The sequence below is a fragment of the Oncorhynchus keta genome, chromosome 13, assembly GCF_023373465.1.
Source record: "Oncorhynchus keta strain PuntledgeMale-10-30-2019 chromosome 13, Oket_V2, whole genome shotgun sequence".
In the NCBI taxonomy this organism is placed as follows: domain Eukaryota; kingdom Metazoa; phylum Chordata; class Actinopteri; order Salmoniformes; family Salmonidae; genus Oncorhynchus; species Oncorhynchus keta.
In genome coordinates, this window is record NC_068433.1 from 39,000,780 (window position 1) to 39,027,738 (window position 26,959).

Sequence of the window (26,959 nt, forward strand, 5' to 3'; positions counted from 1 at the left end):
AATATCATATTGGTTAATATTGTCATATTCATTGTCACATTCATTCACTGGAATTGAATCTCAAAGTATTCTAATTTAAATGTAACAATGAAAGTTTGAAATGCAGATACATTTATTTTTGGCCAATGTTCCAATTATAATTTGGAAAGTACAGCATTCACCACTATCATATTAATATGCAATTATTGGAAAAGTATTTTCTCTAAAACTGAACGTTATTTTATTATAACTGATTCATTGATAATAATGTATTGCAATCTAGTTTACTATCTGTGGTAATGAGAATTATTTTGTAGTGTCGTTATCAGTTGTGCCACAATTCTTACTATTATCATCACCTATGCCTAATACTACTATAGTACTACTACAGTAACTTACTGTACTACATTACTATGAACCGATGGTCCTTTTACACTACAGCTACTACATTACTACTGTTGCTGCTCAGACTACCAATGCTTAAAATGAAAGCAAACGTATAATAGTATAACTAGTTGTTGATGGGGATGATGATGGAGATCAATGGTTAACACCTTACCGTTTACATTCTTGCTCCATTCCTAGCTACAGAATATTCCATATCTTCATAGCCCAGGTATAAAATGAGAGACCAGTTTCAGCATTATCCTCATAGTTCTTAATGAGCATGATGGACTTAGTAGTTTGGACGATGGGTTTCTACACATCGGTTATGGGCCTCCCTAAAAACACTCGAAAGTACCTCACTACTTTAGTTAGCACTGCACCTAAATCGATAGCCTAGGTGTAGCTTTTTTCTTCTTCTAGAAACGCTAACAAGGTGCCCTCAGTGCTGCACCCCTACGCATGCCCTTGGATCAGTTTTCACCCCTGGTGGCTTAACAGGACTGGACCCTTTTGTTCAAGCCGTGGGTGCACAGGTGTTCCCCAGCCTGAAATGCAGGTGTGCTCCACTGTTTCACCACTCAACACTTTTGCCCTTCAACGCATGTTGTGAAATGTTTTAGGACCCTACCCTATCAGCCCCTTGTTTGGAACCTCTGCGATCATTGCCTGGTGGGAACTATATACGTCTGTAGCGATAGAGGCCCTGTTTCAGTGCTTTTTAGTTTGTTGTTGACGTTCACTTTTGGGAAAGTAACCTAATATTTCACTCTGCTGTCTGCGTCAAGGCTATATGGTTGAATGTGGACAAATGGTATCTGGCCAGCATTAGTAGCGCGGGCCACTTATTATTGTGCCACTCTGCATCCATTTTCTGATTGCTGCATTTATCATTTTGCGGTTTGCTGCTACATTATGGTAATATGAAAATGAATGTCCTCCCAAGGATTGATAAGTATACGTTTATCATACCTTTTAATCATTTATCAAAATTGAAGCTGCCATATATAACTTTTTGGGCAACCTGACAAAAAATCACATAGAAATTTGAGTTATAGATCTGTCATTCTCATTGAAAGCAAGTCTAAAACGCGGTAGATCTGTTCTATGTGTACTAGTTCTATGCTTCCATTCTTAAATTTCGTGTTTGCATCTTTTAGTTTCGGTTTTGTACACCAACTTCAAACAGCTGAAAATACAATACTTTTGGTTATTGAAAATATTTTCCACAGCTGTTTAGATGGTACAAGGATTCTCTACAATCTAAAGTATATATTGTTGTTTTGTCACATAAGCTCTATTTAGGCAAACTATTAGAATTTTAGCAAACAGGGAATTGTGGAGCGATTTCTGCATATTGCACCTTTAAGTTTAAGATTTCAGCCAACCAGTCACAGGTTAATGCAAGCTGTATGCTAGTAACTGAGACATAGTATACGACTTGTACTGTTTTGCATATATATTGAGTCTTAATTTAAATAATTCAAAGGACATGTCATGTAGTGCAATCTGTATTTTGAATAAAGTACACATTGTCGTCTTTTCATTTATTACATAGCAACTTTGAAACAAATACCTACTTTTTCCTTTAACTGAACTCTCGCCTCTCTCTTAGCTTTTGTATCATACCACCACCCATCCCCCAACATCTTATTTGTTATAAAACTGTCAGCTTGCTCAACCTTAGAGGTGTTGCTCTGTTTTGGGGGAAAATGGAACAACTAAAGGGTGGAGCACCATAGTTTCATTTGTCTAAATATGAGCCCTGTACCCTGTCTGTGTTTTAATGTATGGGCAAGTCAACTCTGCTCTCTAAGTCTAATGGCAATTAAACTGGAAAGCTCTCTGTTTTTATCCTGTTAACTCCATAGAAATGTTTCCATGACAACCTCCATGCAAGTTAAAGCAACCAGAGGTGATCAAGTCTTTTTTTTTCTCTCCCTCCCTCCCTCCCTTCAGTAAGAATGGAATTTGTTTTGACAGTTTTGGCCTTTAATGGCACTTTTGTGCTGCGTGAACATATTTGTTTACCTGGATCATGTGCTGCTAGCTGTCAGCCTAGAAGAGATTGACTTCTTAAGATAAAAGAGTATATAACATGCTTAAGAGGCCCCCAGGCACTGTAATAATCCCCATAATGGTAATGGTGTTTTGTGTGCCCCGGTAACTAAGAGGCCGAGAGCTCAGGCTTTTTTAGTTACTTACTCTGGGTCACTTCTATAAGCTGGACTTTCTGCTGTTGTGGGTAAGAAACTCTGTGACTTTTGGCCAAGAAAAGCTGTATTGGGTGGGGTCAGAGGTTACGGATTCAACTGAGATTGCAGTCTGACTCAAGACTTAAGGCTGTGTTAAGTGTTGTCTTTGAAACAAGTCTCAACCCCGACGTGTTTATTTTCCACTGAGCGTTTATTTGACTTTCCGGACAAGTTTGGAGGAGTGTCTCATTGCTCGTTGCGTTATGACTCATTTTAGAACGATGGGATGCTGATAACCGTTCTCACTTGTCAGTTTGAAACACTTGCCAATATTTATATTTATGTATCACAGTCCTAAATGCCGTGTTTCTAAGATAGGCTTCTAAATATCACCTTGTACGTCACCATGCCACAATCTCAGGGTTGTTGCACTACAAACAAATGACCCAAAACATGTGAACAGCAGGTTCAGCGGGTTCCCAAAACCTCATTATGACTCCTGTACTTTGACAAAGAATAGAACCTGCAAACTGCAGCCAGACTTGTGACTGATGTAAACAAACGTGCTTTACCAATAACCAACAGAGCATTGTTACCATTGCAGTCTACCAATGCAGTACTGCTGTATCGGCAAAGGTCTAGCAGTAGATGCTTGATCATGACCTTGACAATTGAACCACCAGTTGACCCTTTAAAAGGCCATTAGTTCTACCTGTTACGTGCACTTGCTGCGTTTCAACCTGCATTATCTATGAAATTGTGCGATCTCTCTTTTAGTGGTTTGATTGCCAAACGAGAATAGATTTGATTGTTTTGGATCACTTCTTGTTCACATTTTCCCCTGTTTTGTGCAGCCAACACTTGTTTACTCTACATGACAGGGATGACAGTCCTCAGTGGCCTGGAGTGGTGTCACACCTTTTCCCCATCCCTAGCAAACACAACTGATTAAAGGAATTGCATTTAAAACAGAAGATCATGATTAGTTGATTACCGGAGTCAGGTGTGTTATAGCGGGGGCTGGGGCAAAAGTATGACACCAATCAGGGTCCCGAGGACTGGAGTTGCCCACCCCTGCTCTATGCTACGGACACAGCAGTGTAAAAGAATGACAGCTTTTGCGTTTCTTTAAGTCACGGCTGGATGGAGAAAGAAGGGACAGTGTACTGGGCTGGTGTGAAAGAATGTGTTGGTTGCAGGGTCTTGCCCTGAATCAAAGATGGATGGTCACTCATAGTGAACGGCAAGGTCGCCATCACTCAGGCGAAATCTGCCACAAGCCTGTCTGTGTCACTGTAAACAACTACTCACATCAGACAGATTGACTCCACTAACTCTACAATTGTTAAACGGTTAATTAAGAAACAGGTCACGCTCACAAAATGGTGGAATAAGATCATGTCTAGATCTGAGTGCTCGCTTCACCTTACAATCTGATTATATTGTTGGTAAAAATGAACATGGCTTTTTAAACATCTGGGGCTCATTGAAGTTCGAGGGAAAAGGGAGGGAATGACTGCTTAAACAGCAGGAACACAAACAAACACGGACCTTCCTCTCACTGGTTGCTGTGTGTCTCTGTGGACAATTCTGTTGGGGAGAGAGAGAGAGATGGCAGCAACAACAAAAAAAATGGTTTATTTCAAACATGTTGTAAAAACACAGGATTTATGAGGGTAATGCTTTTTGACAGGCACATTAGGCTGCAGAAAGAGCATCGAGCTCGGGGCTGGGGGCATATGGTGCTGCCTTCTGCCGGCGTTGCTCTAGAACAAGTTACAACACTCTGGCAGGGTCACGACTGTCTCAGGTTTGTTCCTTCTGTCTCGCTGGCTCGTCAAAATAAAAACAGCCAGGGACAAAACAATAAGGCCTTTACAACTTTTGTCTTTCAGAAATACGTGGACACACTTTAAAGGACATACATGACATTCTTGGCTATGATATTTTACAGTGATATAAAAGGGAGGCAATTTTCTGAAATATGCCTAGCTATTTGTTGTTGTCTTTTTGATATCATGGCCACATTATAATATCTACTGCATGTTGGCTAGTTGATTAGATCATAAATGTCTCGAAGAGTCCTATTAGCACATTCTAATACTTTGAATACTTTAATGATTTGCCAATGGATAACACAGAGGTGACATTACAAGCTTATAAGCTATTTACTAGCTAGCTATTAGTAACACTTCGTACCAACATTTCGCCAGCTATAGAGTTTCCTCAAACGTGTACTTGGACAGTAGGCCTAGTCCTTTTGTCATAGGGCCATAGTTTTATTTCCTGTCATTTCAGAGGGATGTACTTGAGCATGATGAAGTGAGATGCTGACGCAGTGCTCTGATTAGAACAGAGGGGATTGGTTGGGAGTAATTACAGGCTACTGTGTTGCTTGTAGGGTTTCCCCTTGATGACAGGGCCATGAGCCTTCATTCAGCCACTTTTATAAAAGAAATGGCCACAACATATGGGCAACACAATGGTTTATTTTTATGATATTTGATGGGTGGTTTTTGATTTAGATTGTCACTTCTGGCAACCAGCAAGGCAGATGGTGTAGACTTGAGTGCCCATCAGAGCCTAAATACCTTCGGGCAGCTGTTGCTAATAAACTTTTTTTTTGTGTGCATTTTATTCCTTCTAACATGGTTTAGGTCAAGAGGAGTCAAACCTGTTACAACACCTGTTTCTGCATATGTAAATCTGTTGTTTTGTCATTTCATTAGACAAGAAAAAAAGGTAGAGGTCCCTCGTGGTTGCAAACGCGACTGGCACTGGGCCCACTTGGCACGGTACAAAGACAAAAGGGAACATACCAAGAGAGAGAACGAGGGATGGAGGGTTTCTGTAGGGAAGCCATAGGATGCCTCCTCTGTTGTAAGCTCTCTATCTGGAAGGTTGCCTGCAATTCTGAAGAGAATGGAGTGGGTCCCAGGGACTACTGGACAGGGAAGAGAAGGCGTTCTCTCTTCCTCTGTCTCTGTCGCTCTCTCTCCCTGTGAGAGTAGCGAAGAGGCAGGACATGCCCAGGAGCCAATGACTGGCACACGCAGGGCTGCCACGCGCCACACGCTTCCCTCCCGACCCACCCATCATCTGGTGTGCCCCTGTGGCTCTTGCCTCTCAACCACATGTGCCAGGGTCTGCTTGGACTCAGGGGGACTAATTGTTCTTTGGTAAACCTAACGGCATGCTTGTTGGATCCCGACATTAAAACCGAGACGGGAATGAAGATCGTGATCTTTTTAATGCAGTTATTTGTCATGAAGTCTTGAAGGTTTCGTTTATAATCTGGTCTGTGTAGCTGAATGTAACAAATGCACCATGAAATTAAAGGTTATTGCCTGAACGTTGTTCGAAAGCTTGGAAGATTAGTGTTTCTCTGTGCAGAATTAGAGAAGGGAACTTGATATGGCTCATTCTTGCATTTGGATGTTATGCTCCTTGAGAGAAATGGACTGACATGCGTCCAGAAACAATGTTTATTGCCTTGTCTTTCCATCTGTCCTCCATTCTCTGGTGATAATAAGGTATTTGAGGCACTTAATGTTGAAGTGTTGCTGATGTTGATGCTGTGAAGCCAATGTGTAATAGAATATATTCTATTCCATCCCACTCTATTCCACTGTCTTCAGTATTCTTGACAGACCTGGGGTTGTATTGGCCCCATGCAGTGAGCTGGTCTAATGTGGCCCTACAGAGCCACTCCTCCAATAGCTGTGGGTTGTTCTGATTTGTAGCACTTCCTCTTTCCCTTCACACAAGCAGCCAGACAGGCAGCATTAAAAACAGGTACAAACCCCCTCTGATACAGGAGTTCATTAGAGATGGGCCTTTGATGGGCAGCCTTTTTATGTGACTACGGTTTCAAATACCTTGATGTAGAAGCTTAAGAAGCCATTGTTGCAGTAAGCCTTCCTTTTGATGCGACTTATTTAGATCTGCATAGTAAATCAAGGAGAGTAAATAACGAGGCAGCAGATGGAAGCAAGGAGATAAGGCCCCGGCCGAACAATCACATTTGTATTTTGTTATGATGTTGACAGCAGCTAAAACTCACTAATCTAGCTCCACTGATCTGCATTTCAAAGAAATCTCATTTAGCAGCGGAGAGGATAAAGTTCTTCTCATTGTGTCCATTTTATTGCGTTCTTCGTTAATTTATCTGCTGGCAGATTTAACGCTCGCCGGTGCTCGGGGAGGAGAGGAGAGAGAGCGGCGTGCGCTGTGGCGGTGGCGTTGCAGAGAGATGGGGTCTTAAATTCTGTGAAAGCGGTAACGTCTAGACTGCGAGCCCAGGGTAATTACACGTCCGGTGATGAATGGAATGAGTTTGAGGACTCATCTTTGTTCGGGGGCCTGAATTGCTCGCCTAACACCGATAAGGACCATTTGGTTCCCTGTAGAAAATATTATTGCCGGTGACTTTTCCATAATGCCCCCCCCCCCACCACCACCACCGCCGCCGTAACACAAGGATGGTATTTACGTTAAAGATAAAATTATTGTGTACAGTAATCTGACTTGTTAGCATAATGTCCCTCTTTTATCCCCAGACCCTTCTATAGCTGCTGTGGAGGTATTTCCGCCCTCCATTTTAAATAGTTTATCTTGACTAAGTGCAGCGCTTTATGTAAGTAGCCAATGGTATTATTAGGCCCTTTGAATGCTTGAATGCAGCCTGTATTTATACGTTGATAGAATTTAAAGATCTTTTTTTTTTTTGTATTTAGGCTAAGCATAAAGATATGTGTGATATTTGTAAATCTCTTGAATTGGAGGTCACACAGACTAATAGCATTCTTGTTGCTTTTCCTCTGAATAGAGTATTACATCTTCACAGAGCACCGCTGTATAGAAGAAGTAAACTCAGCAAGTCATTTTGGATGAATGGAACATTAACTCAAAATGATGTTTTTATCCAACTTATAAGGCTGTTGCATTTTACTTGAACGTTTATTCACACAAATATAGCTAAGTGTTAAGTAGTTTGATGCAGATTTGGTGGTGTGTTATTAGTCCTTTATTACATGTTTCCTTCGCCTTCATGCTAGTACTAAACCGTGTAGTATTTTCTTTTGAAGTACATCAGTACTAGAATAGATGATTGTGTACGGTAACAGAAACATCACCATGCCTATTTTCGCAATAGACAGTACAGTAGATGGAAGGGGAGATTTTTATCCTCCTTCCCACTGCATAAATGTTACACGGCAATCTGTGTGTGCACTGTGCGACACTTCTTTCCCCAAACTCAAACAGTAAAAATAATGACACTTGGCAGGTTTTGTTTTCCACGGTGCTCTTCGGGGCTGAGGGCTTTTTTATTGTACAGTTCAGAGAGCACATTCTACTGGATTCAGCAGTTGCTGGTTGCCTACAGGGGTCAATTGGAATTTGGGAAGAAAAAAAAAGAAAGAAAAATCTACAGGAACGTCCAGGCTAGGCCATTGGTCCATGTGTCTTTAGTATCAGAGAGAGAGAGAGGCTGCTTGTAAAACACTCGCTCAATGACGAGGGGAATTTAAATGTTGCGAGGGGTCAAGCGCTTAAGCACGATGTATAGGCATTAAAAGCTTCTGGGAGGTTATGTGGATGCAGTTTGTAATGTAATAAAATATAGCAAACTTTCGAAAGATGCATGTGAAAATAACAGATTGATGATTGAGGATTGTTTGATACAGAATTGCAGTTAGGTGTATTATAGGGACATGGAACATGTCATTATTGTCATTAAAAACTGTAATTTACTGGTTGATCATTTGAGCCTTCAAGACACTGCAACCTTTCGTTTGGGGAAAAAAACACTTCACATATATTTCTTTAATGTGTACTGTACATTACCTAAATTCAGAAGATCACCCCTCATCTTTCTTGCACAGCCACATACACATGCACACACACGCACGCACGCACGCACACACACACACACACACACACACACACACACACACACACACACACACACACACACACACACACACACACACACACACACACACACACACACACACACACACACACTCGCATGCACCCACAAGTACACCCCTCCTTTTTTTGCAAACTTCACATTTCCCTAATATAGACTACTTATCATAATGAACGATATCTGCAAAAGGCCTGCGATAAGTGATAGGTATGGTCGGTGTTGATAATTTTCGGTTTATCGTCCCAGCTCTAACATGTACACACAGGTACATATTCACTCACATGCATATAGTCATCTAACAGGCAAATCCAGTTGTACTTTGTTGCTTTCCCCGAAAAGCCATGCTAATAACACTCATGTGAAAGAAAACCTACCCACATTTATCCTGTACATGTTTACGGCAACACCATCGGGGGGGGGCATTTACAATTTACTATGTGAATTGGAAACTTGGTTGATAATGTTTTACTGTATGGGAACATGTTTTTGAGTAATGATTTCTCTCTAATCTGCTCTCCCTCTGCAGATCCTCTACAGACATCTCTGGACTGGAGTCCTTCCCATCCTGAGACAGACGGACAACAACCACACGTTTTCACCCTCAGGGTAGGTACTATAGCAAAACCTTTCATGTCCTGTCAAAGGTTTCTGCCTTTGGACTGATAAGGCAGAATTGGTCAATTGTAACGTGCTGTGGGTAACTGTGTAACTATTAGTGATGCACCGATTTGACATTTTTGGCCAAATACCGATATCTGATATTTTCATTGCCGATAAAACCTGATACCGATAACCGATATTCAAAAGTTTTGCGGCCTTTTAAGCATTCTAGTGCAGTTAAATAGTTAACACACACACATGGACGCAGCGGTCTAAGGCACTGCATCTCAGTGCAAGAGGCATCACTACGGTCCCTGGTTCGAATCCAGGCTGTATCACATCCGGCCTTGATTGGGAGTCCCATAGGGTTGCGCACAATTGGCCCAGTGTCATTGTAAATAAGAATTTGTTCATAACTGACTTGTCTAGTTAAATAAAGGTTACACACACACCACACGGACCAAAAAGTTATTATTTAGTTGGCATTTACGTACGTCCCCATTACCAGTAAAACATCATCAAAACCTATTTCTTTCACTTACTTGCTGTGCTGTTTCGTTGTTCATTTGTTCAGTTGTTTCATTCTCAACCAGGGTTTCTATTGAACACAGTTTGGGTCTTTGCGTGTCAAAAAACACTATTTGACGAGTCTTATAAGCTTGTTGACCAATCAGGACCTGAACATGACTGCACGTCACATAATCATTTAACGAGTTCATTCATTTTTTACGTAGTTATTACACATTGATTACACTATCACTCATATTTCATATGTCACAACGATTCATCTATACGTATGCTATGATACTGGTAAAGTTGTCTCGCGCACCTATAGTGCTGGTCATAAAAAAAGCTAGCTAGCTCATGGATGCAAACAATGTTCTTCCCCACAAACATAGATAGCTAGCTAACTATATACTGTAGCTAGGTGTCATCATCTAAAATAACCCTAATTTATAAGACAGTTCTTATTTGATTAATGGTGGTCGGACCCATCTATGTGAAGCTAGCCACAATAAGGATTAGCCACAATAGTGGACTTTGCGGTTACCCTTCAAAATAAAAGTATGTCATTGGCAGTGATGCAAATGCATACAAATAGTAGAATTATGCCATAATTGAATAGATCATGCTAAACGAGGTTGGAATGTTGTTATATAAAATTAACAAAAGACAATAATTTCTTAACTTGACAAAAATCTGTTGAAATCACACTGGATGTATTATACTTTAGAATTGCATTGGGGGCATACTTATGTCACTGTACAGCCTTACCTATGGATTGTGGATCAATGACATGGGGTCTCAGTCTACTCAGTGACACCAAGAGAACATTAGCATCGTAGCTCTTATTGCGAGTCTCTGAAACAACTGTGAATTAAGCCACATTTATTGTCAACCTATGTGTATTGAACACTATTCTCAAGGAAAAACAATACTGTGTGGATGTTGTGGAGTCTGATAACTCTGAGGAGGACGTTGGGGTAACTCTGAGTATTGAGTAGACTCTTACCCCATTTCATTGATCCCCAAACCTTAGGTAAAGCTGTACAGTGCAATATGAATGTCAATACACACAATAGGCTGACTGGGGAGGTGATTTCACACAGTCACAGTCCCGCGATAAAAGCTACAGCGCTAATATTTGCATAAACTCTTCACAGTTGTGTTCTGTGGGTGTCACCAAGTAGACTGATACCCTGTTTCATTGCTTCACATTCCAACCTTGTTTAACATTATCTAGTCTAAATATGGCATGATTCCAACAATTGTAACCTTCTGCATCACTTTCAAAAATGTACTTTTATTTTGAAGGCAAACCGCAAATTCCACTATTGTGCCTCATCCTTATTGTGGCTAGCTTTGCAACACATAACCTGGTCAGGTCGAGCCTACCTAGACAGATGAAGCTAGCTGGCTGCTTATAACGTTAGCTTTGGGCAACAGTGTTAAGTAGCTGGCTAGCTATGTATTTACATGAACTGAAGTTCAATTTCAATAGGCAAAAATCAAGTGGCTACCTAGCTAACACACACAAGGATTCCTAAATCATTGCTAAGAGTAGTGAAATTGACTGCAGTTTCTACTGGTCATTGTTTTCAGGCTGGTTGTATTGGTGCTAGCTAGGTACCAAGCTAAAGCTAGCTACCCCAGAAGTTGCGGTCAAACAAATAATGCTTTATTACCAACGCAGTATTGAAAACACTTCATTCGTGGCTGGTGTTTGCTTGTTTGCAGACTTTTTTGTACAGCTTTGACAGTGCTACTGATAGTAGTGGTGGCGCTTGGTTTGCACGTGCAAATTCAGAACACACAACATTCTATAATGGAACTGTGTTATTTGACTTGTCAAATTAAAAGCTTATTTAATGGGTCAAATAGTGTTATTGTCAAATAGTGTTATTTGACGTGTATCTTTTTTGACTCGCAAAGACCCAAACGGCGTTCCATAGTATGTCAGGGAAGCTAATAGCAGTGACGCTATTACTGTGTAACTCCGGTAGGGCAACATCTGAACAATAGCGCACTTGGTAACGTTAGTGTGTACCGGTGCTCAACCAGTCGCGAAAGCCAACATCACCCACGACAGATAACGGTTGATTGTCAAGGGCAATGAATTCCATTATCTTGGCGTTTTTACTCTTTCAAATGACTGCTCGACTTGTTGACTGCTCTATCTACACAGCAGACATTGTGGGCTAGGTTAGGAATGCTGTATTGCAGTTGTAGAGCAAAATTGTACGTCATGTACCTACGTTATATAGGTATGCACGTCACCTTTGACATCGGTTTTTGACATCGGCATTAAACTAGACATCGGGCCGATACCGATGTTGGCATATTTAGCTAATATCGTCCGATTCCGATATGTTCATCGATATATATCGTGCATCCCTAGTAACTATACTTAATATTTCCATTAATCTCAGAGGTGTCATGCATTACTTTTTTTTGCGAGGGGGCACTGATGGCCAAATCTTTGATTTAAAATAAAAAATAAACATAAAATAAACTATCATTTCTCCATTTTCAGTGTACAAATGGATGAAACTTGCCTCTGCCTTCTCATTTTCAATGGGCATGACATCCTTAATCTTAAGGACAAAGGTGTTTAATTTTGCTGTGGTTTAAAAAAAAACTTGTACCTGGGTAGGAGTGTTACTGCTATAGCCCAGCTGAGGCACAGTTACCACTGTAGAATATAACAAATCTTCATCTGTCCACCATGATAGAATTCCACCTCTGCAATGAAACCTTTCAGGTTGTGCCTGTTTGGTCTTCACACTTCATAGCCTTCCAATCTACTGTAGCTTTGAAGTTATGATATGTACTAGATTCAACCAATGTGGACTGGGAGGAAGGATATCGGAAAGTCTTCTTCGTGAATGTTGGGAAAGTTTTCTAGACACCCATGTTTAATTGAGAATGGCCTGTCCTAACACATCACAATAAACAGAGATCATTAACACCAAGAAGCTTGAAGTGTTGGAATGTATTATGTGTACATGCATGAAGGTGGTGAAGGTATGTTAGCTCATGACACATGTTCATTTGTTTAGGATGAAATATGCAACGGCTGTGAGAAGAGCACCCACATTCTGAAGTCCAAAGTGGTGAGTCACACAGTCTTTTGCTCAAGTCTTCTGCATGCCCCTGCGTTGTGTGTTTGCTCTGGTTATTATCCAATCAGAACAGTCACATCCACTGCCAATTCATGTTGAGGTCAGCTCGAGGGATTCACGTACACTGGTCTTTTGAGGCTTGAGGCACAAGACGAGACAACTCCTGTGAAGTGATGAAGCTCACTCAGAACTTCAAACTGAGAAGTGTCGATGCATGAATCACCGGGAGACACTGTTTATAAGTCAATCCTCCGTGCACAATTCGACATACTAGTAGTAAGTGAGAGGTGCGTGTGCATGCTACAGTACTGTAACGTCACCCAGTGGCAACACACACACACAGTTTGCACAACTCAGAGCTTCTGTTGTCCTCTTCGATTCCCCTCTATGAGTCAGCTTCTGTATCTGAAGCCCCTTTAGATTCCCAATGAGATTCTCTACGAGACATCCAACGGTGATGACTGAGGCAGTTTGTCGTCACCAAGTCAGTACAAAACGAGCCTAAAGAATCCCAGCCAGCACAGTAAGTGTGACACACACTGATTATGTGACTGCTACTACGGCGGAGGCCTGCCGTCATTACTAATGTGTCCCCACAGCAGCCAGACTGAGACAGACACACAGGTGGTGTCTCAGACTGAACAGAACATTGCCAGACGGTAAACTGCAGTAGCGATGGGGAGGAGAAGCCTCATCATCGTGAGGGGAATGAGGGAATGGAATTTTAGCCGTAATTGGATGGGAGATAGATATCGAATGCTAACTTGACAATGGGTGATTGTTCAGTGAGCACAGAACAGTTGAAGTGAATTGCTTTGCAGGTAAAATCAAGTGTAAAGGTACTGGCTTCTGTGTTTGTAGTCCTCCATAACTTCTCCACTATCAATTATTAGTGTAATTAAATTTATGTTGCATATATTTCTCAAGTATTTCCATAGAAGTCACCCCATAAACTTTCGAATTTGACTAATTCTGTGAAAAAAAGTCAGGGCTTGTGTTGATCTGTTTTTCAATGTTGCGGAGGAGAACTACTCTTTGTCAGGTTAATTCCTGAATCCAGGCCACTGGTTTATTTTGATATTTTGACCCAGTCTGAGGAAGAAAATCTATTTATCTCCGTATTCAGCTGCAGAGTATGATTCAAGCGAGGCAGCTAGGAGCCAAGCGGGGCGAGAGGCTGGGTTAGGGTGGCTCAGCTGTAGGCCTTAGCCCACATCCCAAGAGTCATCTTCACAAGACTAAGCAGAACCGAGATTCCATTCCCTCTTCTGCCTAAAAGAGATTTGAATATTAGTTTTTAATTTGTTGAGTATCCCATTTAAATCTTCAAAGATGAAAAACTTTGAAGTATATCTGTTCTGGAACAGAAGTACTCTTATCATCCCAAAGAAGTATAATTGACCTAACTTTTGCATGACTGTAAATGTACACATATATACAATCTACAGCAATTAAAACATATCTCTGGCTAGTTTAAAGAATCAGGCCACAGATGGATGGCTTTTCCTCAGACTTCCAATTTGGAATTGATTTCTTGTAATAGATCAGAGCTTCTGCCATTTCATTTCCAAAACCCTAAAGGGTTTTCTGAGCCAAGGAGCCCGGCTGGCTTCCCCCTGAGTAGGAGAGGGTAACCTCCACGGGTCTTTACCCTGGACACCCTGGCTACTGGGGAGGGAGAAGAATCAAAGGGACTTGAGTCGTCCCTGTTGGCAGACTCCATTGTGGGTCTGATTTGGGATTGGAGGGGATGGGGATGGGGATGGAGATCAGGCTAGCGCCCATTTTTTTAATCTTTATCCACCATTAACCCCGGCGCCCAGTGTGCGGCTGGGATCAGGTCATTGGTCAATCCCCCATTCAGAAACACCCCGGAATATTTCAAAGTTAAGCCCCGTCTACAACAAAAAAAAGTATTACTCATCAAACGTTCACTTCCTCACTCTCCAGTCCTCCCAAGGATCTGCCTGCCTCTCGTTCTTCCCTTCCTTCTTATATTCCTCTCTTTATGGTTCACTGTTTTGTCTTCCCACTTGGAGGGGAAAAAAGTTTTGGAACTTCCCCAAGTTTCCATATTCCAGTTTAATGAGGTTTGGTTTGGGGTCTGATAGTGTCATGCCGTGAGCAAATTGGACCAAGAGTGGACCCACGTCCTACTCTTTACAACTCTTTGGTTGGATTAGGAGTTGGGAGTTTTTTAAAATAAGATTCTGGAATTGTACTTTGCCTCACAGGAAATATATATTCACACCTGATACATCTATTTTCAACCTTCCCCTTGTCCTTCACTTGGTGCAAGCACACCATGTGTAACCTATTGCTTCTCCACAGTATGTTCCTTCAGTTTGAAAAGCCTAACAAGATAAACTTAAAAATTTAAAAAACATTCAAATCTGCTTTATCAAGAAAGACCTTGGCGCTGATATGTTATCTCCTTACCTTTTCGATCCATTTTGGTTGTTTCAAGGTTTATTTGTCTCTCCTCCTGCCTGTTCAGAAGAGGAGTAATGAGGACCCAGAATGAAAAGGAGAAGAGGAGTCCAGAATAGATAGAGTGTAGAGGAGTGTTTGTCTGGAGTGGACAGTTGCCATGAGAATAGAGTTACAAAAGGGGGTGCCTCTACCTAGCTGCCATCACTCCTGATGGAGAAGACACACTGACTCAATGAGATTATTGATCCAGGGAGGAAAGGAAGGGGGTATGCTAATCAACCGTGTGAATGGCCATGGATGCAGTCCTGGCGGGCGGCTGGTCAGTCAGCCAGTCTGTGTCTCTCTAAATGTCTCAAAGGCTGAGCAGATCACACTGGGGGTTGTGGCCCCTTATAGACCCCTCATAGGATAAACTATAGGACTTAAGTCCACCTCCCCATTCAGCATGCATTGGGTCCCCGCTTGCTAAGGACTTTGGACATGACTGATGGCGGATATTGTACGCACAATCTTCATTCTTTATAAACGAGACACATCTAGTGTTTCACATGTCATTCTTTCCCTCTGACTTCATTTGGAAAGAGCCTTGGTGCGGAAGCCCAGACTGATGGGCATGTTTCCAAGTGCCCGAGATTATTGTGAAACAAAAGCCTCAAAAGGCATGACATCAGAGCGGCTTGACATCGGTTTGAACTCGTTATTTCAGGTGGGAAGAATTACGAGTCGCTTCAGTTGCAGGTGATCGTGTCCAGTGAATTGGTTTCACATAGTTGCACGTTCTTTGTGGCAGGTCTAATGTTGATTATCTCGACAGTTTGAACCTGTGCGTTATCGCCGCAGCATTCAGGAAACACGGTCATTTTCCCAAACGTATACAAAGCCTCTGTTGTTATCTTTTGCTATCGGCTTCCTTTGAATTACGATAGGTGGGGATTTGTCAACACAATGTTGACCAATCATGTTGATAGAATGTATGTGTTTTATGAATGCATGTGCTCCTCCTAGCTCCTTAAATATAGTCATAAATCAATATATGTGCAGCGCAGAAAAGAATACCCATGACCCATTTTGAATGAACTGTGGCTGAATCCTATGTGGAAGTTGAACCAAAGTGAAAACATTGTGTAAATGATGCCATAAAAGAAATACACTATTAACAGCAATTGGTTTCTAAGAGTCATACATTTTTAAAGCTTTGAAGCAATGGAGTCTGAAGGATTCCGGCCTCCTGTGGTGTCATAAGACTCTCAGATTATTGGAATAATTGGCCGCAAAGAAGGTTAATCTAAATGTAAATGATAATACACGTGTTCAGTTTCACATTTTGTATATTATGCAAACTTTTTTTTATACTAAACCAAATTGAGTAATTATTCACCAACACCACCAGGTTTACATCTTTCATTTTGATCTTATACGTCAGTAGCAGTCCAAAGTGTAACACGTTTTTGTTTTGAAACATTAAAGAAAGCTTAACTAAAATGATTAAGATTACAAATTTGGCATCAAAATGTAGCGTTGTGTTGGCTCTTCAAGTTAAGATCCTGTAGATAACTCTATTTCACAAGCTGTTTCTCCTTGCTTCAAATCGAGCCCCAGTCACAGCTGTTGCAAAAGCTTTTACCTCAGAGGCAACAAGCCAACTGCTTTGTTCATTAAGATCATTTGATTGGAGCTTGAAAAGAGATGCAGAGGGGAGGAAATACTACAAGGGCCTCGAATCCCACTTCCCTGTCCACAAACCACAATGCAAGACAAAATGTCACTTGCTACCTGCTTTTCCCAGAATGGGAAGAAAGTGTCTGTCTCTGTGGCGAGACGACAAGCCGACAACTTGCTTGATTTGGGTCAGAACCCCGACAGGAGTTGGAATGTGGAATCTATATATGTTGACAAACTTGGCTACCCCTCTGAATGGGGTTTCTGATTACACCTCATCATGCGTGGGAATTTCAGCGTGTCCCCAGCCCTCTCCGAGAGGTGCCTCTCGGGCAATCATGTGGTCATACTACCTGACTCTGTGCTGCTCAGAGTGCAGTTGACAAAAACAGCCTGAGGCACATCATGTGGAAAAGATTCAGTCTGCATACATACATCCTGTCTGCAGCACCTCTCCAGTTAAGTGAATGAAGCACCAGGCTGTCTGTTGGTCCTGCTCACCTGTGAAGGGAAATGGTGTGTGTGTGTGTGTGTGTGTGTGTGTGTGTGTGTGTGTGAGTGAGTGAGTGTGTGAGTGAGTGAGTGAGTGAGTGAGTGAGTGAGTGAGTGAGTGAGTGAGTGGTGAGTGAGTGAGTGAGTGAGTGGTGAGTGAGTGAGTGAGTGAGTGGTGGTGGTGGTGAGTGAGTGAGTGAGTGGTGAGTGAGTGAGTGTGAGTTTTCCAACTTTCCAACTTTCCCCCCTAGAGAGCCTCTCAGTTATACTCTGCCGCAGCAGTTGAGTTCCACTCCTTCTCATGTCATGTAAAATGAAGGTCCCGGTCAGTGAGAGCTTTCACTTGTCAGTCATCCTGAAGAGGTCCTGGGGTGTAGAGCTGCTCGCCTGTGTTTATTGTACACTTTCTCGACCTTACTTGTTTGGTCCTTTCTTTCTCTCTCTCTCTATCTCGCTCTCTCTCCCACGCTTATCTCATCCTCTCTCTCCATTTTACCCACTCTTTCTCTCTTCCCTCCCTCTAACGATCTCTAGTCTCCCTTCTTCCCTTCACTCTCCTCCCTCTGTCCCCTTCTCCCTCCCTCCCGCTCTCCCTCCCTTTGTGTTATTAGAGCCCTCTCACTGCACTCGGTTGCTTGCAGCTCAGCCTGTCTGCAGCGCTGCTCCCTCCGCTGCACCTCGCAGAGCACACACACACACTGCTGCGCTGGCTTTAACGCAGACTGACGCCGCTGCCATAGGACTGATTGAAATTCGTGTCTCAAAGTTGCTAATGCTCACTGAACCATTTTATTGAAGATAAAGTAAATAAAATAGGTTGCCATATGAGAATTCTCTGGAATAGACTGGAATGATCTGGCAGGTAAAACACACTCACTCACAGGCATGCCGGCCGACAGGCTCACACGCACGGATGCACACACGACCGCATACACGTACGCGCACACAAAACACTCACACGCACGGAGTGTGAAGAGGTACAATTCCTATTGGCTCATGGAGTTTTGTTGATGGACTGGGTGGTGGAGGTGGGGTGGTGATCAGGAGGTTTGAGGGAGAGAGAGGTATTTTCTATGGCTCAGGAATTTCACAAGTCCAATGTTTTTTAAGAAGCTTTGCAGAAAGCTAACAGTTTGATTTAAAGCCTGTTCCAGGGAATGCCACCTATACATTCACAAACTATAGATTGTACGGTACAGTGTCCTTGTCTAGCCCATACTTTTGTGATGAGGTAGTGTACATACGTATGAATGTATGGTATGTGGATGAATGACTATCCTAAATCATTGTATGCTTAGGGTGGATGACACATGTATTGCTAGCATGCAGAATTATTTGCATGAAAAAGGAAAATGTCCTCAGGGCTCTCATCTATTTGTATTTTGTTGGTTAGTGGTAGGAAACTGTCCCAAACCAAATAGCCCCTGACGACAGTCTCAACTGTGTCGTAAAACTCTTATTGACTGTAAATACAGAGTTTTTCCATTACTCTTCAACTTGTGCCTACACAAACAGCCCGAAGGCTGCACGTCAGCCAAAGAAGTTCATATCATTTTTTTTCTGTTGAACTTTAAACCTCCTTTTCCTTTTCTTTCCCATTAATATTTCAATATATTTTCTGAATAGATGGACTAAGTGTGTCGGTTGAATCCCTGACCCAGTCATTGTTACTTCAGGCTTAACCAAATCACATCAAAATGATCATTGTGTTCATTTCTTAAACTTCTTGTAGACCACTATGGACCCCTCGTTTAAAGAAACTAGCTACCTTTCATATTCTCAACCAGAATTATGTCAAATTCCCCTTGTGTTTGATACGATTCCTTTCTGCACTGTAAAGTGGTATAGGTGACAAGGTAATACTTTTGCCATTGTGCTCAATAATAAATATTCTTCCAGGTCTTACTCAGTTGGCTGCTCACGAAAGAGCGTTTGGACTGTGTGTGCATTGTCGCAAGGCGCCGAGGTCATTGGGAATTCAGTCTCTCTTGCTTTTGTCAAATATTTCTGTGCTGTGATAGTTTTCTCATTTATTTAGTGAATAGTTGGGGGTGGATGGAGAGAGAGAGAAATAGTTTTTACATTATGTAAATGATGGAATGGGTCTCATAATCTCACATGTATTCAGCATAGCAGACATTGGACCCTGTGATACTGCCCTCCATTTTTACCATTGTTCGCATTTCACCCCTCTTACTGTTCCTCTCAATGGCTGTACCAGGCTTTAATCCAACCTGCCTTTCCAATGACAATGTTTACCACCTATCATTCAATAAGAGACCGAGAAGCGCACAATTGCCTTTGTAAGTAAATGCTACATGAATGCACCCGAGCCAGCCACAGAAGAAAGGGATTGTTAGCGGTATGAGGATAAGGTTGAAAGGAAAGGTTAGTTTGGTGTGTGTGTGTGTGTGTGTGTGTGTGTGTGTGTGTGTGTGTGTGTGTGTGTGTGTGTGTGTGTGTGTGTGTGTGTGTGTGTGTGTGTGTGTCTGTGTGTGTCTGTGTGTGTGTGTGTTAACCCCTCACATGTGTTAACCCTTAAACCGTTAAAAGGCCTAGAACTCTTCGAGAAGAGGGCTCCACAAGGGTTCTGCAGCTGTCCTCATAGGAAAACCCTTTTTGGTTGAAGGTAGAGCTCTCTGTTGAAAACGTTCTACCCGGAACTAAAAAAGCGTTCTTCAAAGGGTTCTCCTATGGGGACAGCGAAAGAACCCTTTTTGGTTCTTGATAGCACCTTTTTTTTTCTAAGAGTGTGTAGTTCCACGTAGGCTAGACAGCAGCATATGTTTCTGCCATTAGCTAGAGATGAACCTGTACATGCCCTTTGGAAAGTTGTCTGTCTACGGAACAACAAACGGACATCACAACATCAGGTGATTATTGCCTGTAAGTAGGGATTAGATTGTAGCTGTTGACAGTTAAGTGGCCCTCCTCCATGTGTGTTTAATGCACCTTTGTATGGATCAGACACACTAATGCACACAGGCCAAAGCGTCTGCAGGCACATACTAGAGTAAGCCTCACCACCAGTGTGTCCCCGCCCCTTCCTCCATTTTTACAGATCACAGCGAAATATATAATTATTTTTCTCTCCCGCCACATTGTCGTGTCTCTTTCTGTTTGTGAGATTGTGCATTATAAGTGAGCTAATGAGGTTTCTAAATATAAAGATTTACTCAGACTCCTACAGTGTGATGAAGGCCAGATGTTTTGTCTTGGCGTGTTCTTTTTTCTCTCTTTTTTTCTTCATAAATTGTTTTCCCTTCAAGAGTCTTGACGGCATTAAAGATTAGCACTACAGTATAGCTGCTAACAACCATTAAGTATTTTCACCATTGTGTCACACAGTGTTACTCAGTGTTTCTCTCCAACCCCCCCCCCCCCACCCCTTCCTTCGCGCCGAAGCAGGGAAAATGAAAAACAATCATTCTGACCTCTGGCGACCCCTTTGTGACGCACAGTCAGTTAAATGGTTTGTAAAGACGTTTAATTACCAAATGGTATAATCGTTATTCATCTCATCATTAGATGTATGATATTAACTGAATCGCCTCCCCTGAGTACTGTGTTTCACAGATCAATAGATTTAGACAGGGCTGGAAGGAAGGGGGAGGTTTAAACATTGCATATGAACAGACACTCTTTCTCTCTGTGATACCCTCACTCATTTATTTATGTAATTAGCTTTTATATAGGTTTAATTATGCAAATTGTCATTCCACACTCGGGGATGGCGGCAGTGTCTACACCTCGTTTTCCATGGTCTATACATCCTCGAGTGCATATTTTGTCCGGGTGTAAGGACGTGTAACAATGGGCAAGGTTATGGATTTTCATATAAAACATTTTATTCTCTTGTTAGTTTGGAATTCTTACGTTGCACTGTACACACAATACAATTGATATGAGCATTGTTTTGAAGGCATTTCATGGTTCTTAATTATCTGTGTCCCCAAGAGGTGCTAAGAAACGCTTACAGTTAGATAGTGAGCATAAACCAGTGTGAATCTGGTAGATTGGGGACCTTGGTAAGACTGGGGAACCTATTCATTGGTTGCACCTCTGGTTATGGTTGTTATGAACGTTCTTAAGCCGCCCTCCACCATAGTGGGGCTCAAGAATCGTAATAAGCCCAGGCTTTCTGAACAGAGGCCGATGGCGGTTTCATCTAAATCACACTATAGTGCTTGGAAATACGATGACATTGCTGACGTAGGCAAAATATTTAGTAGGAAACAACTTCGCCGTCATCATCGTGTCGTCAAATTGACTTTAGACAGATGTCAATCACATCAAATGTTATTTATCACGTGCGCCGAATACAACAGGTACCTTACAGTGAACTGCTTACTTACAAGCCCTTAACCAACAATGCGGTTTTAAGAAAAAAATGTTACGAAAGTATTTGCTAAAATAAACTGAAGTAAACATATCTTTTTTAAAATAACAAATAATTAAGGAGCAACAATAAAAGAACAGTAGCGAGGCTATATACAGGTTGTACCGGTACAGAGTCAATGTGCGGGGGCACCGGTTAGTTGAGGTAATTGAGGTAATATGTAGGTAGAGGTCAAGTGACTCTGCATGGATAACAAACAGAGAGTAGAAGCAGAGTAAAAATGGGGGGTGGGGACAATGCAAATAGTCTGGGTGTCCATTTGATTAGCTGTTCAGGAGTCTTATGGCTTGGGGGTAGTAGCTGGTTAAAAAGCTTTTCGGACCTTGACTTGACACTTGTCATTAGCTAGCAAAGTTTGTAAAAAAAATGGCTAGCAATGCTAACGTTAGCTAACTAAAATCCGATGGCCTCACATTATACTGCATCTAAAGTCAATCTGGCGACATAAACGTGAGACAAAAGGTTTTTCCCAAAAATGATTTTCCTCCGTTTGAAATGTCATTGTATTTCCCAGCCACTGTTATGCACTTCTGATGAAATCTTCAACAGCCCTCATTGACAATCCATTGAGTAGAAATATCTTGTGCCTTCAACTTCCACTGGACTGTATTAACACCTTCACGGTCTACTGAACAACCCATCTGTACCTGCTATATCTGTCTTCTATCCTTCTTTAGATTTATGAAGATGTCTATTTCAAAAACCTTTGAATACCTGTAAATATGTGCAAGTCAGTCAGTGGTAAATATCTATTGTTGTTAACACAAACACTGATCACTACAGTGAAGGCTTAAGTATCTATTACTGTTACTGTCAGAGCCCTAATCAGAAGGGGGGGGATCTGTCTGTCTTAGCACTTGAGGAATCCTCAGAAATTTCACTTGATGGCACTGTTTCCTTTTTCCTCCTCTGCGCCCCTGGCCAAAGCAACAGGGGATGTTTTTTTAATGTATGTTCCGCACGCTCCAAAAGCCTGGATCCCTCTTCTACTCCTGAGACAGAGTGGCTTTCCCTATCTCTATCTATGGCTCAGGGAAACAAGTTAAGGGGGAACTCTCCCAAAACAAAACAATAATTGAACTTGTTAAAAGGTAGGTTATTATATTACTACAAACCTGATAGTTGCGTATTAGTGTGACATATACAGTATAGTTATGGCCAAAGGCTTGTCTTATTTCAGGTGCCTCACTGAGTGTAAAGGAACAATTTGTTTATTTATTGGATGATATTTTCGACATAATGTTCCTAAAAAGTCTTAATGATATATCTTAAACGCTGATACGAACATTGTTTCCTTAGCGGACCTCTTATCCGTCTGCACCTCTTCAAAGATGAAGCATAGCCTGTTACACTTCCCTATCGTTTGGTATTTCCCAAGCATTGCCAATTCCTGAATTCCAGGAATGTTCATTTTCAATATAAATCTCTTACAACAGGAATTCCGTAGTTATTCACCCGTTTAAATGAATTAAATTAGATTCCTCTGATGCTGCCAGGCGTTCCGTTGATAATTGCATCAGCCAGGCTGAGAGTGTTTCTATGGCTGCAGCAGTTCATTTAAATCCACATCTTTACCTACCTTCGCCGCCACACTTGATATACTGGCAACTATCTGTCGGTAGTGTTTCAGTAATGGCCTCCACGCATTTTAAAAGCCTCTAATTCTTTGTTCTTTCTCTAACTTAAAAGTATAAAATGCTAAACGCACAATGGCTGAGAAAGAGTAAGTGTTCGAGAAGAGAGCTATTGACCCCCCCCCTTTTACTCCTGATCCTGTCAGAAATAAAGTGAGGGCACCTCGTTTTCCAGTATGAACCAAACTGAGTTTAAATATGGGGTGGTGGTTTGGGACCGGGGTGGGAGAAGATATCATGTGCTCCAAACTAAATGGTTAAGCATAGCATTCATAGGTGTTGGTCCTCTAATGCTCCTCCATGTGTATGAATCCCCTGCATGAAGGCGATATACCATAGTGAAAAATAACCAGGTATGTCGGTAATATCTGCATCATAAATAAAGGCGGGAGTATAATTGAGCCCAAATCATTGCGTGGTGGGGGGGGGGGTCTCCCCATGGTGGAGATGAAAAATGGGGATCTGTGTACTGGTAAATAGATAATCACACAAAAGTAATTGAGGTTTTCAAACCCCAATCTACTCTGCCAGCGTGAGCTCGTTTGCATGTTAATCACGGGAGTGATTCCCTTTCCCTTCATCGCGAGGAAGTCCGCACACTTTCATAACCAGCTTTTAATTGCATTTCAAATGTCACAGAGGTGGAACACATGTAATTTAGCCATAACTGTGTCCAAATGAATGGGCACGACAGAGCCGTTCCGTTGGAATGGGCTGAAATGAGACCGGCTGTTCTGCATCTTCATTTTATTTCGCGATGCTTCGCTGTAATATAAGTGTCTCAGGGGCATCTTTTGACAAGTACGTCTCGATATTTATTTGCGCGAAATCAAACGTGAACTCCATGAAGCTGTGTTGTATGTGTCTCCATCTCGATGATCGCCACTCATTGGGAGCCGTGAATTGAATGCGATTAAAAGAGAGGTGAAAGAGTCAACGTATTGGGTTTGAGTGGATTTTCTTTCATCGCCAGGTGTTCTTTCGCGTATAAATTACCGAGATGATGTTTCCATAGCACAGCTTAGAGCACTCCGGAGAGGGAAACCTGCAAAACAGACCTATTTAATTTTTCATAGAAGAGGACCATCAGGAGCAATAAGCCAATATTCCTCTTCCCCCCTTTTTTCCAGATGCTTTTTCCAACCCTGCATCTTTCCAAACCGAGCCCTTACATTTTCCCCAGAAAAAAACAGAGGCAGCACTGCCGAGACCTACATGAAAGGAAGGAACTGTTGAAATGTTAATTTTACCATCTGCTGTTGAGGCCTGCTACCTGTTTGGTGTTCCCCCCCCCCCCACCCTGCCTTCTTTAATTCCCAGTAGTTCTGTTCTGTTTTATGAATGTGCTGGTATTCTGGTTGTTTGAAGTTTGGGGATCTCAGAGCACGACTCTGACTTGAAGAGGAAGAAAAAAACGGTTAAAAAAACAGAGCGCCACATGGAGTGACAGTCCGATTAGCCCTCTTTCTCAAGTCCCAGTGCCTCCTCCCAGTCTCCCTCCTACCTGTCTGTCCCCTGATCCCAGTTACACTGTCTCTCCTCCCCAGTAACCCCCCGTCTCTCTCTCCCTTTCTCCTCCCTTTTCTCTCTCTACCACTCTCTCTCTTCTCTCTTTCTCTCTGAGTCTTAGTGTCTTCAGGGACCCATTTAATGTGTTTATCTAACTGCTTGGGATTTTAATCATTAGTTTACAAGACCCCAAACACCCTTTGTCTAATAATGCTTTCTTTGTAACACTCACACAGTCTGCGGAGCTTCCTGTAAGCCTTATAAACCCCCTGAAAAAGAAATCATACAAAGCCAAATGTAAAAAATCAAATTCCTTTCAAAACTGTTCGTCTCCCTTTTTTTCCGGTAAAAAGTTGACACTTTTTAAAACGACATTTCACCAGCTTTTGCTATAAGGCTTTTGCCAAATGGACAGATTCCATTGTGAGATTTGATAGTTGGCAATTAGGGTGAGACATCCTGTGTGCAGAGTTGCTTAGCATTTTCCTTGGCTGGGATCTGATTGTTTAGTCTGCTCTCATTGTGAACTGTTTCTGAGCAGCAGTTGACGGTTGTTTGCAAAGTGCTAGGAAAATGTGAGAGGAGGGCAGGGGCTGCGCTGCGCTTTCTCTTCTAGTTATTTATTTTCCCCTGTCCTTGGAGCTTGGAAATCTGATTTGTGTTCATGTTTCTCTATTCTTTCTGAGCGGTTTTTAAGTGTAGCTGCTGAAATCTAGACTTTGTATGACCTCACTGCACGGCCTGTATTTCATTAATGACCAGGCCTGTGGTTTGGGGAGGAGAGGAAAATCTTTCATATGACACCGTCTTTTGCATTAGTGCAGAGCAGCAGCTGCAGAAACCCCCCCAAAAAAACATCACATTTTGTGGCTTTGAAAGGTGTGAAAAGTTCACCTCCCTAAAGCAAGCCTTGCATTTATAAGTGTGCGGTGTGCTTTCAGAAACAGAACTACTGTAAATAAAAAGGCGTCTATTAATGACACATTTGTCTTTCATTCTTCCCGGCATCTTGTCAAGTCAATAGGGAAGAAGATGCATTTCAAAGTAAGATGTTTCCACACACACTTTGACGCATTGTACTTCAGAGAAGCCACCTAAAATAACAAGCAGGTTTTCAACAGAAACTAGGCTGTCAGCATTTTGGCATTGAACCGTATTATTTTGTGTACTTTAAGTACTTTAGGCTCTGCATGGTCTTCTTGTACAAGTGGGTTGTTTTGTTTCTTTTTGTGCAGTAGTGCCACATCTGGCCTGTGTAGCATTTCTTCACAGATTGATTTGCCAGGCTTTGTTGGAAGCGACTCACGCAAACCACTCAGCAATTGCTCTAAAAAGCCATTCGACAATACAACAGACTCACTTAGTGAACCTCTGCCCTCTGTGCTCTCTCATCCTAGCCAAACTTCCAGACACTAGACTACTGCAACTCTGTCGGGTACCTTGCAGGATATTGAATATCCAAAAAGAAACCCCAGATTTGTCCAGTCCAAACAAAGAGCCCTTGTGTCACCCCCCATCCTCTCTTTAAACCAGAGAACTGTCATCATCATCGTGACACAACAAATGCTTTACCTCACTGCCATTAGATACCATGTGCATATTTTCCCAGATAATTCCTACTATCATTCATCATCAAACACTCCCCCTATGTGTGTGTGTGTGTCAGCGTGAAGTGTTCCGTTGTCAGTTTGGAACAGGGAAAGGAGTTTGGAACAGTGAAGAAGGCTGCGTACCAAATGGCACCCTATTCCTTTTTTATAGCACACTACTCCCAGAGACCGCATTGGCTCTGGCCAAAGGTAGTGCACTATAAAGGGAATAGGGTGCCATTTGAGAGGCAACCCAGAAGATGGGAGGGAGGTTGGTTAGTCAGTGAGGCTCAGTGGGTCTGAACAAAGGAGGGATTACCTAATAGTCCTGCTATGTATTTGAAGTCTGAGTCTGCTGTTTGTTTGGGGAGGTGCAGGGTGGATGGGATGGTGGGATGTGCTGTTTGTTTGGGGAGGTGCAGGGTGGATGGGATGGTGGGATGTGCTGTTTGTTTGGGGAGGTGCAGGGTGGATGGGATGGTGGGATGTGCTGTTTGTTTGGGGAGGTGCAGGGTGGATGGGATGGTGGGA

General features: G+C 42.1%; 1 protein-coding gene across 16 annotated transcripts in view; it reads left to right on the top strand.

Annotated features, from left to right (window-relative positions):
- Positions 1–26,959, top strand: part of LOC118392778 (forkhead box protein P2-like) — a 115,423-nt gene that overhangs the window by 1,143 nt on the left and 87,321 nt on the right. For 6 of the 16 annotated variants that reach the window (XM_052460110.1, XM_052460121.1, XM_052460126.1 and 3 more), the window contains exons 2-3: positions 9,017–9,096; positions 12,651–12,704. Coding sequence is in view for 10 of the 16 variants with exons in the window: in XM_052460114.1 (XP_052316074.1) it covers positions 8,971–9,096; positions 12,651–12,704 (180 nt within the window). In the remaining 6 variants the exon portion in view is untranslated. Of the gene's footprint in view, positions 1–8,891; positions 9,097–12,650; positions 12,705–26,959 lie in introns of those variants that run through there. The other 10 variants (XM_052460109.1, XM_052460117.1, XM_052460115.1 and 7 more) reach the window with 4 other exon arrangements.